Source organism: Hippoglossus stenolepis, chromosome 4, assembly GCF_022539355.2.
Source record: "Hippoglossus stenolepis isolate QCI-W04-F060 chromosome 4, HSTE1.2, whole genome shotgun sequence".
In the NCBI taxonomy this organism is placed as follows: Eukaryota; Metazoa; Chordata; class Actinopteri; order Pleuronectiformes; family Pleuronectidae; genus Hippoglossus; species Hippoglossus stenolepis.
Genome location: NC_061486.1, coordinates 7,603,294 through 7,616,081, shown reverse-complemented (window position 1 = coordinate 7,616,081; position 12,788 = coordinate 7,603,294). Strand labels below are relative to the sequence as shown.

The 12,788-nt window shown below is 41.3% G+C and overlaps 1 protein-coding gene across 6 annotated transcripts in view; it reads left to right on the top strand.

Annotated features, from left to right (window-relative positions):
- synrg (synergin, gamma) overlaps positions 1–9,596 on the top strand; it is a 33,247-nt gene extending 23,651 nt beyond the window's left edge. For 4 of the 6 annotated variants that reach the window (XM_035153875.2, XM_035153873.2, XM_035153870.2 and 1 more), the window contains 7 exons: positions 523–686; positions 832–885; positions 1,559–1,655; positions 1,991–2,139; positions 2,401–2,511; positions 2,629–2,667; positions 8,521–9,596. In XM_035153875.2, the coding sequence (XP_035009766.1) occupies positions 523–686; positions 832–885; positions 1,559–1,655; positions 1,991–2,139; positions 2,401–2,511; positions 2,629–2,667; positions 8,521–8,652 (746 nt within the window). In that variant the 3' untranslated portion in view covers positions 8,653–9,596. The remainder of the gene's footprint in view (positions 1–522; positions 687–831; positions 886–1,558; positions 1,656–1,990; positions 2,140–2,400; positions 2,512–2,628; positions 2,668–8,520) is intronic. The other 2 variants (XM_035153874.2, XM_035153872.2) reach the window with 1 other exon arrangement.
- The last annotated feature ends 3,192 nt before the right edge of the window (positions 9,597–12,788 follow it).

Below are 12,788 nucleotides of genomic sequence, written 5' to 3'. Positions count from 1 at the left end.
CACACACACACACACACACACACACACACACACACACACACACACACACACACACCGGGTCCTCACTTTCACAAAATGTCCTCACTCCGTAGGTTGTAGGCTCAAACTGGTCCTCACAAAGAAAGCTGTACAAGACTACACGCACACACTCTCTCTCACTGGCAGCCCCACTGGAATAGTGAGTTTAGCATATGTTTGTACCCGTGTTTGTTGAGGTACCCTGCCCAAATTCGTCCATGTGTGAGTCCCTATGAATAATTCATTAGCTGCATATTTGTGCCTCTGTTTTGTACGTAATTATTGTTAGTCACAAATTAAGTGTTTACTCACGCCGTCCTTGTCCGGGAGGAAATAGCTGCAACAGAGTGACAGTGTAATGATTGCAAACAAACGGGTGCATATCTCAAAATGAGTCATCGCTATGGGTTACTAAATTGATGAAATTATTTTTTTAAAAGTTTGTATATGTGTTTGTGGTCCTCGCTAACATTATCTCTCTCTTCTCTCCTGTCTTTGCCTCAGGCTCCCACAAACGCAGTCACAGTTTGGGTGAGAAGGAGATCGGCCGTTCGCCGCCGTCTCCAGCTCCGGAACAGCACTTCAGAGACCGATCTAACACCCTGAGCGAGAAGCCCGCCCTGCCTGTCATCAGGGACAAGTACAAGGACCTGACTGGGGAAGTGGAGGTGAGGAGGGCGCGTTGATAACCGCACCACATGTTATCTGCTGCCTAGTAACCTCCAGACTTCAGCTCAATACTCAGGAAAATTGTCCTCTGTTCTGTTTTGTCTTTGTGTTCATTCGAGATAATTTTGTGCTGTGTTGTTGCAGGAGAGCGAACGCTACGCATACGAGTGGCAGAGGTGTCTGGAAAGTGCTCTGGAGGTTTGTATGTGTTTGTGTATTGTGTCTGACCTCGTCCCGTGGTGAGACTGTATTGTGAGAGGGACTATACTAAACAAACAGTAGAATAATTAAGGAGAGAAAAAGCCACTGAAATGCTTTTCAACCTGTTGTTAGTGAAGGACAATCAAATTATGTTTTAGGACAAATTGCTTATTTACCACCGGAAGCTTAACTGTAGGATTTAGGACATGGAAGGGATTGACCAATCAGATCAGACTGGGCTTCATCAGAGGGGGGGGGTTGACAGAGACAGGAGCTTAAACCAAGTGTTTAAGACAGCGGCTGAAAAGAGGAGCTGCAGCAATGGACATTATGAGGAAAGTGATGTTTTCTGATCATTGGAGCATGTAAACCCTTTCAAATGAAAACTCTAATTATAATTATAAACCTGAATATCAGCAGAATTTGTCTTCTTCATATTCCAACAGTCAGTGAGACAGTGAACAAGACAAATCAGTCCCAGAAGAAGTTCGCAGTTGTCTCTTAGCCCAAATCTGGTCTGAATCAGTAATATATTTTTCTAGCAGGACACTTCTTAGCTGAGGTTGTAAGTGTGACAAACTGCTGGTCAACTGCTTTATGATAATGACGACCATGAGGAGCTGAAATTGTGTCTAAGCACTAACTCTGGTCTCTGTCTTCCTGCACTAAGGTCATCACCAAAGCTAACAACACCCTGAACAGCATCAGCAGCTCCTCCGTCTGCACCGAGGTCATCCAGTCTGCGCAGGGAATGGAGTACCTGCTGGGTGAGGAAACACACACCACAGTGCACCATTATACCGCCATACAAGCCAATGCTAGCTTCATTTTGTGAGCAAGAGGCTGTTAAAGAACTCTGTGAGTGGCCTCGACCCTGTGAAGGACACAGGGCCAAGGACTAGTTTAGAACAAGCTATGATGTGATGGCTTATCTCTGCCTGGTCTGACAAGGTCCTGCTCCCTTATTGTGTTTCTCTGCTTTTAACGAGCTATGAGCGACAAACGTGTCACGGCAACTGAACACAGAAAATGGAACACAAAAGAGCAACTAAACATTATATTTATAATTTTTGTGGTTGTGTTATATCTCTCTCTCTCTCAGGTGTGGTGGAAGTGTACCGCGTTACCAGGCGTGTGGAGCTGGGCATCAAGGCGACGGCAGTGAGCTCTGAGAAACTGCAACAGTTGCTGAAGGACATCAGCCGTGTATGGAACAACCTCACGGGCTTCATGTCGCTGGCCAAGCTCGCTGTAAGACACTCGAAAAAATAATAAATCTACCAGAGAGCGAGACAGTTGCAAAGCTCAGAAAACTGTTATTCATGTATACAGCTGCTTTTACTGTGTTCTATCACCACCCAGACTTGTTTACATGCTCATGTGCAGGTTACTCAAGAACACATGATAATAGAGTATTGAAGTTCAATTCACAATAGACTGGCTGCCAATAACATAATGAAGTGTTAGTGAATCCAGTGTTGTGTTTGTGTTTCTGTTCGTGCCTGTGTGTAGCCTCATGAAAGCTCCCTAGATTTCTCCTCCTGTATTCTGAGGCACGGCATCAAGAATGCCAAGGAGCTGGCGTGTGGAGTGTGTCTGCTCAACGTCGATTCACGCAGCAAGGTGTGTAAACACACACACACACACACACAAGCAAACAAAATAACTGTTAAATTAAATGTTCTTCTCATCATCAGCAAGTAACGACTGACATTTCTTTGACTTTGAAACATCTTGCAGAACAAAGAAGAAAGCACTATTGGACGTCTGTTTAAACGAGTATGAAACTGTCAACCTAATTTCATCCCACGCTGTCCCACTGGGGGCCTGGGGGTCCTATTCTCTTACCAATAAGCCCAGCGGGGGCCAAAGTGACTCAGTTCCAGTGCCTGGAAACACAGTTAGAAAGCATAAACCAAAAACACACGTATATTGACTGTTCACTAAACCCCACCAACACTAGTTATTGACAGTAACTCGGGCTGTTTCATTCTCCCACAGGTCAAACACAGTAAAGTTTAGAATCAGGGCAGATTTACCACCAAAAGCTCTCGGTATCTTTTCAGTGGTTCATTGATTTCAAACAGAAGTGGACACGAGCGGCTTCTCATTTCCAGCCAGTGACCATCGATTTTTCGTTGACTAAAAAGAAGCCAACATTCATTTCATGAATTGATTTGAAAATCTTGTCTGTGAAAAGAATGTTTTTATGTGTCAATGTTTCCAGTTCATTTGTACCAGATGTTTTTAAAACTTTCAGTGAAAAAGTGAGCATCCTCACTATCTGATGAACCAGGTCGAAGACTTGTAAGTCTTTCCAAAAAGTATGTTGCAGTTTTACGATGTAAACTTATTTCATGTAACAGTGGCTGGTGTGTAAAACTTCCACCAAATCCCACAAAGAGAAGGACAGAGCTGCTCATGTGAGACTCAACTCCTGAGAAATACGACTCAGCCAATAGACTTGTATAGACGACACAGGCACCTTGTGTCTAGTTACAGTTGCCTATTATTGGCTAATCACAGAGGGTGGGGTTTAGCAAACTGTCAATGTAGGTCATTGTCTCCCGGCGTTTATACAGAAAGTGTCCAGGGATAATGATGTGTGTGCTCTTGAAATAAGTGAGGGAGCAGCGTTGTCACTTTGGCACCTCAGGGTGGGATTTTACACTCTGGGATTGGTTCTTCAAGACCACCAAGGTCGACACTTTGTCTTGGAAGGGTTTCATTTTCGCTTCTGTCGCCTCCATCTCGAGGTTTCTCCTCCCCTCTCTGACTTTCTGCTAACAACCCTCAGTGTTTCTGCTCACTTATTTACTCTGACTGGGGCACTATGTGCAGAATCACTCTGTGTCTAACTCCTCACCTCCGGTGGCTGTGATTCTCATCGACGTGGGCCATTAATGGTATTCACACACCCTGCAGGTTTCGAGGGCAGGGTGGCGGTGCTGATTGTTTCTTGTGTTCCCTCCGCTGCTCCGCCAGAGCCAGATGGTTGGTGCGGGCAAGATATGGCTGACTGAGAGGCATCTAGGCTGCGAGCAGATGTGGCTTACGCATTAGTCATAAGCAGGGAGTGCAGCTGATAATAGACCTGAGCACACAAACACACTCTCGCTCACACCTCTGACTCTTGCGTGCATACAGCCAGGCTGAAATTAATGCAGTTTTATTTTGTTCTCTGTGCCACTAGCATGAGATTAATAACCCATCTTTTAATTACATTTTTGGCAGAGCCTCACTGGTAAGAATGCATAAAAGCCAAGTGGAGAATAGCAACCCCTCAGAGTATAATGAAGTGAAAAAACACGTTGGCTTCAGCAGACAGCGCTGATTGTTGCATTGTCCTTTAGTGAAGAGGCACTGATTTGTTTTTCTACCAGAGGTACAGAAGGGTGGAGCTGTTGATGTGCCAGTGGCTTTAAAGAAATGTGAAAAACGCTTGACGGATTAATGGCTCCTGCTCAATTCATGCTGTGAATTTTAATTTTTTTAATAAATGGTCATGATTTATTGATACAAATTCAGCCAAATAATCATATTGTAATATTTAGTCAGGGCTGAAGATCTCAGTCTCACCCTGGTCCTGTTGGAGCAGTAGTTTTGGGTCGGCTGGAGGCCGGGATGGGCGACCGGCAGCTCAAAGGCAGCAGCAGTTTTAAAGTTTTATCATAAGCGATACTCCTCAGCTAATGAGGCTCCAGCTCCTCCGCTAAATGATAAATGCTAATTTGAGCAATTATAGGGAGAAGCACTTGAAAAGGATTTTAAGTTGAATAATTTAGCATTTCTGGCTATTTATATTAATGCAGGTCCTGAAGCGCCTCAAGGATTTAGACTGATTATTGAGTGTGTGCGGTGTTGATCGTGGAGCTGATTCGAGTTTCGATCCAAACTTTGACACTTTAATCTGTGAATGTTCAATGTCTCGACAACATTTAGCTTCATAAATCTGTTGTTAGTTTGCCCATCCCAATCGCAGCATGCTTTGATGGGGCAGGTTAGCAGGGTTCTTACACGGCTAAAGGAAGAATAACCAGATCTGAAAAGTCTGGGAATTGATCAAATCCATTTCCCCCCCAAAAAAGATGAACAAAAACTCATCACAAATGATTGTAGATTTCCCTGCTATTTTCCCCTGTACTGAATATTTACAACGGACAGATCCATGGGTTGTCCTGCACTTCTGCCATTATTGCGGTGGAGAGCTGAACAGAAAATGTTTTCACTGACAGTGAAAGCAGAGATGTTTTATGGTTAATCACAGTTATTAGATGCCTCCTCTTAGCAGATAAAGCTGGCTTTTACTGGGTCTCGAAACTGTCTGGAACTGGTCATAACAAAGGTTTTGTGAGATACTAATTCCGAAGAACTGTGTCTGTCCAGTCCACAGCCCACATTAGCTCATTAATACCAGCAGGAGCTAAATTCAAGCTTATAATTTAAATCATTAAACATAATTATTTCTTGCATCGTAATCACAAGAAATGTGACATTTCCTTAAAATAAGATTAGGGCTGAAACTACCCATTACTGCCATTTTAGACTAAGGATTTTTTTATATATTTACTATAATTAACTACAAATGTCAGAAAATGGTTTTAAAATCTCCACTGGTTCTAAATCAGAAGCACATGACACATTAAAGGTGGGATTTTGTCTGGTAAACTCAACGGATCGCACTGTTTCCAGTGGCTCCTGGTCGCGTCTTTGTCGGCAAGTTGCATCAGAATATAGATAAAAACCTGAGGATTTAATAATAATAATCTAGATTTAGTGACTTTTCCATTCAACAGAACAGCCCATTTGTTGAAACTGTTATAACAATGGCTGTGACAAGTGGTTATTTTCTCCAAAGATTAATCTGGCCATTTAAAAAAACAAAATACACAATATTTTCTTCAAATGTCCAAAATATTGTGTTGTGTTTTGATCAATCAGTCGACAAATCAACTTATTGTTTCAGCTTTTTTTTAGCTCTGTTTTATTGAAAGGAAAAAATCCTTAAACAATCCAATTCTTCTTCATCCCTGTGTTATTTGTGGGTTTACTAGTGAAAGTGCCTTCGCAGTAATGGCAGCTTGTTTACTTCCACCTACGGCCCAGATGTGTCGATTAACAACAGTAACCGAGCTCTGATGCTATGAACGTACCTTCCACAGACTCAAATTTTCGATCAATAATAAAGATCAATCGCCTCAGAAAACGTGTCCGAACCCTGAACAACTCCGATTCTTTGATGTTTTCACCCCCAGACGTTCTGTTGAGCGGGAGCTCTGTCCGGCTGAAACAGTTTATCTCGCTGTTTGCTCTGCTTGTGTTTGTCATTCTGTGTACACGTTTGTTTGCTCCGGGCTCTGCATGAATATGCCTCAACATGTTGACTCCTTATGCTTACAGGCATTGACTAAAAACAATGACAGCAAGTCAAGGGTAATTATGCCTTTTTTATTTTTTTATTCCTATAAGAATATCAGATAATATAGAACAGCAGAGTGTAGATTCAAAGCCGATTTTAATATCTAATCAGGGTGTGGCTCAGTCTGGCTCCTCAGCGTTTAAATGCAGCTACAAAGGTCAGGTGAATCAGCAGTCGCTCATTTATCTCACCAGCTCCAGGTTGGAGAGCCTGAATACCCGGGCTCTTGTTTCAGAGGTTTAATTACGAACAGCACCAGTTTAAATCATGCAGGTGTCATGAAGGTGAAGTCTGAGAGAAGTTGGAGAGTTTGAGAAGGAAAGGCTCTGCAGTGAAAACAGGAGGTTATACAGTGCGTCATTGTGTGACCACCCTCTAACATTTCCAGCGTTGGCAGTCCCAAGAGCAGAGAGAAGTAGGTCAGGGCACAAAAGACCTCTGACAGGAGGGCGGGAGAAGGAGTGGAAGTGTGTTGAGTTCAGCGTGAGAAAGTCCTTCATCCAGCGGGCAGGTGGAAGAGACGTATCTGGCTTCACGGTGTGTTGTGGTTGTTTTCTATGGAGCTGTTGCTTTCCTGAATGTGTCCCCTCTCCTCCTGTGTGGGAGGCTCTGATTCACTGCACATGACTCATCCCTCTCTCTCTCTGGCTCCAGCTCCAGTATTTCACCGGGGATGCAAACTCTCAAACCGCACGTCGCACACATTAGCATCTCCTGATTGCACACACTGTGCTACAGCTGGGACCAGTGAACATGCCGACTCGCAGAGTGAGAGTCAGAGCTCCGTGTTTCAAATTCAAATTCATTCGTTAATTGTCGGTGAAAACATAATTTACAGCGACAAACGTTTTTTGAGAAGTGTTCAGCTGCTGCATCACCTTGCTCGTTCATTACGGTTATTAAAATTTAGATTTGTTGCGATGAAACACTTACACGAGCAGATGCAGCCAAATATGTATCTGAGTCTGTGTTGGGTCTTAGCTCCTCGTGTCTCTTTCAGTGTCATGTGGGGAACATTTATTTATTCTGCCACAATCACAGAAACACCAAGGAGGCCGTGTTGTCTCCGCAGGTCTCTTCAGTAGCAAAGTGTGTCACAGCACCAAGGAACCTGCTGCTTTGAATTCAGACATGAGTCAGAAAACAGTGTTAATATTCAGGTTTGCTGAAAGTCTGTAGATTTGTTTATTCGGTTTCTACAGTCATTTAAATTTAGACGTGATCAGTGATATGTTCACAGCATGGGGCTCGTGCATCAGCTCTAAAGAGATTTACACTTGTTTTGTATTATTTAAGTGCGGTTTTCACCCTCGTTTTTTCCCCCCAAGGACTTACAAACATTTTCATACAGGCCATTTTAACAAAGTGGAAAGTAAAACTTTTGAGTCTTTCCTAGTAGACATTGCAAGACCCTGCAAATCTAAATCCTCTTTTACCAGAGGTGGCTTTTCTCATGCATAACTTTGCTGGGATGTGCTGCAGGGTCACGAACATAGAAGCTGAGCTGTGGCACCGCTGTGCTCAGGAAAGATGTGATTCACGCTCTGAATCAACATTTGTGACCTTATTTAACGATGTAGGAGGTCGATCAATCATAAGTGTGTGTTTGTAGTGATTCCTGCAGGTAAGCAGTGATGAAATGAAGTATAACAGCAGAGCAGAGTGAGCACTGAAGAGACAATCTATCTATGAGAACTAAACTGTGCACTAGATCTTTATTCTATGCACTATTAGGACTGTTAGTCTTTTTTTAATAATTATCATCACTAACTTTGTTCATTTCGACACTGTTCATATCAAAGGCAGAATAGACACAGTGTGTGATTTTGTTTCTACTTCACTTCCCTTGATTAATTTCTTTGATTAAATACATTCAATTAATGTGATTTGAAATGAAGTTTGAACCCGATTTGATTTTGCTAATCACATAGACATAGCAGTCACTGCAGTTTGGTATTAACCTGATCTTAGTTTCATTTTTGTACCATTATTTGTTTGGGATATTTTTTTTAGATGTTGAAGTAAAGTGTCAAAAAGTCAGACTGTGTTTTTAAACTCTATTTTCCAACTTGTAGTCCCTGTGTTGTGGCTTTGTGGAGCAGACTAGTGCTGCAGTAGAGTGTAGACATCTATGTTCCTCCTGTGCGCACGGATGGATTTCTCGCCTTTTGTGATTCGGGGGTTTCTCATATTTCACCCTTTCACTCTGACAGGCGTTCAACTCTGAGACGGACAACTTCAGGCTGCTGTACGGGCGCCACCAGTACCACGCCAGCTGTGCCAATTTCTGGATTAACTGTGTGGAGCCCAAACCCCCGGGCCTCATCCTGCCTGACCTGCTCTGAGCTTGAGCTGCGGCTGCCATGGTAACAAGACACGGGCTAATCACCATCAGATAGGTGGCGCCGCCGCGGGGGGCGCTCACCTTGGGCAGAAAGCGAAAGGAGGACGTTTGAAGTCACTGGATCCCTCTGTATTTATTGTTTTATATCCTCAAACCTCCTTTTCCGTCACACTTTAGTGAACTTAGGCTGCGTTCACGTCCTCTTTCTAAATATTTACCATCCGTGGTGTTATTGTTACTCCTTTGCCCTCTCATCATATCACCTTTAACATGTAGGTCAACTGTAAAACTGAAGGTGATTTAATTTAATGATGCTCTGTCAGATGATTTCCACGGCAGCAGAATAAATAATCGTATTTATAAGGTGTGCAATATGATGAGAAACACTGGCGGAGGACGTCTGTAAACATCTTTTTAATGTCACTTGTTGCTTCTGTTTGAGAGGAATTCTATTCATGACTTCCTTTATTCCCCTTGGAACCCGAGCTGCTGGATGACGAGCCTCTTATCGTGCTTGAATTACGTTCCTTGGGTCTGTTGTGATGAAACTCTGTGGCTGTTGTGGTTTTACTATCTTCTTGTAAATCTTCAGCATTCGAACCATCTCTGCTGTGCTGGAAGGCAGACGTCTACCTTTTTATGATCTGTGTTGAATTAACTGCTTTGAATGTCTTTTGCACTGTCTGACCTGATACCGGGTATTTAAATTGTATTTTATAGGCATTTGTGATTCCGGGACTTGAAGGGAACTACGTTAATGGTTGTGCATTTTTCTGTCTTGGTGTTGTGTGCAAAAACAAACCTGAAAGTCTGGAAGGAAGTTGACTGTGATTCTGAACTCAAATTGCAGAAGCACTTTTTGTATGTTACAGTTTCATGCTGTAGCAGTGCAGTAATGACCAACTGTAATGTGAATGTGAAGTAAATAAATCAGTATGCATATGGTTTAAAGTGTCACGGATTATTATTTTGGTCAGAGAGAATGGGTTCAAAAGTTTCAAAATAAAACTCACATGACCTTATGTACTACATTTTATAAATTAAGAGCCACAGTATCAAGGTCCCGCTGATACACGCTCTCAACCAATCATCACCTCTCAATCATTAAGTGTCAAACCATTTTTATAATATTAAATTATTAATTAAAAAAACAAACTTACCAGGAACATGAACATGTGAACAAACACGTGGATTAAAAAATACCTAACATTACAGAAACAATTTGAGGAATAATTTAATATGCAATGTGATTTTATTTTATTTTTTTGTCACATCTGATAACATGGAGGAGGCGAGGTATATAAACTTATATTGCAGCCAGCCACCAGGGGGCAATCAAGATGTTTTGGCTTCACTTTTGGGAGCTGTCATGTCGTCCAATGTTACTGATGACTAATTAGCTGTACAAGTAAATAAAGAAAGGAATAGAGGAACTTTTTACATGAGTGATTACATTTTTTTTGCTGTATTTACTTTTACACTTTGGGATTTTTTTATAGATTAAATTAATTAGAAATATATAATTAAGGAGCTAGGTAGGAGCCATGCTAATTTAGTTTCCTGCTAGCATCAATCTTCTCATCTACCTTTTGTTCGACTCCCCAAATATCGACCAACCCCTTTAGCTTTAAAATCTGCTTTTTTTTTCTTTTCGGGTTGTGAAAACGTTTTTCTGGTAACCAACAACCACTTTGAATTTCCACAGCCATTTCATTTACTTTTCATTCTCCCTCCTCGCCCAGGAAGCGTCTTCCTCCAAATTAATGAATGTTTCTGCACATTTTAGCTCGATAGTTTCACTCAATAATGTACTTTCTCTGCGGCCAGAAATGGAATAAATTCCCCTTCCACCAGCCCGCTGGGCCCATCGCCGGCGGGCTGAGCTCAGCCAATGAAATGAGACGTCTGGGGGCTCCGGTGAAACCAGTCTCATTATCGCTCTCACTTGTGTTCAGGTGTTTTCTCCAACATCCATTTTATCTCTTGCCGTTCCCTAATTCATTTCGTGCAGAAAATGAATTCCCCTCCTCTCACGCTGAACACCGGGATTACAGAAAATTCCAAATGCTGAAATCTTACTGAGGGAAGCTGTGTAATTTGAATTGCAGCCAGCCTCTCACCTCCCTGTGCCTGTCATCCTCACGCCTGTGCTGCTGAAACCGTGGCTCCGGGACAGAAGTGAGATTACAGTGATACTGGGCTGTATTGACCGCTGCTCTCTGGTATTTCGTGGCCGTGGTCCATCACATTATTGATTTTAAAAGAGCTGCCTCTGCACATCAAGTTCATTTGAATTTAAAATCCCTGCGTCCTGAAATGTTGGTTGGACAGAACAAGACATTTAAAGACAGCATCCTGGTCTCTGGGTAATGGTTGAGGAGATTTCTCACTGTTGTCTCACATATTACAGACGGAATGATTAATTGATTGAAACAACATGTGATAGAATATCTGATACTGAAAAGAAGTACTTGTGTGTGTGTTTTCAGTGGTGGAAGAGAAACGCAGATCATTTACTTCAGTAACACTGAAGCGATGTACAAATCCTACATTCAACTCTTGTGTGGTTTTGTTGTGCTTAAAGTGTCAAAAGACAAAATGTCATCATGCAGATTTTCTCTTTTCCCACTGATACACAGTGTATTTGATTATTATCTTTACCTCCGCAAAGAAGTTTGTTTGTTTGTTTGTTTACCAGGATTACGCAAAAAGGACAGAATCGATTTCTATGATTCCATGGTGCAGATCTGAATCGGGGGTGGATCTGGATATTTTTCAACATTTTATGTGATTTCTCAGAGAATAATTCATGGATCTTTATGAGAAAAATCTGACATGTTCTGGGGATCAATATTTATGAATATGTGGTGCAGATCCATACAAAAATCCAGATCTAGTGAATTTAAATGTGGTTTAATAAGACCTTGGCTGTGGAGGAGATATGAGCTCTTGTGTCATTCTAGTTACTGGTGCATTTAGTTTAGGACTTTAAATACTTAAACCAGTTTTTAAATATTTAAGAAATGTAAACATGAAGCAAACATCTGTATCTTGAAAACAAGACAAAATAAGTTACAGTATGTCCCTGCACGAAAAAGATATTTTTCGTCTAATTTATAGCAGGTTTGAATGTTGTTTTTCTTACTCTTTTTCTCATCTTTTATAAAGAAAATAGGATCAGATTTACAACTAAAATAGCTTCATCAGACACTTCATCCTGTTAGAAAAGCAGCAAATATCTTGCATGAAAAATAATCTAAATAAAAAGGTAAGTAACTATAGCTGTCAAATGTAGTGAAGTATATATATAACAATATTTCCCTCTGAAACGTAGCAGAGTAGAAATAATGCAAATACTCAAATGAAGTACATGTACCTCAGTACTTGATTTGCTTTCTATCTGCCACTATCAGCTTTTATTATACTCCTGCTTCAGCTCTACTTTTTTATTCCCTTTACATGAGGCACTGACAGTATTTAAAAACTCCTCTGGGACGATTGTTCACGTGCTGTTGGCCGTCGTACAAGCACTTTTCTCTGTGTAGCTGTTCCCTTGTAACTGTTCGGGGACTAAAAAGTAAAAAAATACTTTCAATTAACTTCCAACAGTTGGAGCATAAAGTATGTTGCAGGGAGCTGTCAAACTAGAACTATAACAAGCTCCAATGTGCAGCAGTCAAAGCAGCACATGTTTATTAATAACCAGCTTTCTGAGAGTCTAGTTAAAATGGAAACGCAGGATCGACAACTATTGCTACGGGAATGGTGCTGAGGCTCCTGCTGATTATCGTGAATTATTCAAAGCTGTATAATTTGAAGCGAGAGAGAAACCATGACTCAGTGATTCATTGCAACTTACAGCAGAGGATCGTATTGTGAGATTGAAGTCAAATCTGCACAGACAGATATTACATTCAGAAACAATGACAGAGCCACAGGATTTTATAAATATTATGTTCACAGGCAAAAATGCCCTTGAGAACAACCCAACAATTATTATTATTATTATTATTATTATTATTTGTAGTAGTAGTAGTGGTAGTCATACAAAACTGAGATTATTGGTTTATTTACTCTAATTGTAGGAGGAAGAAGTATTTAAACAATTTTACGTTTTTTTCCTCAAAAATCAAATGT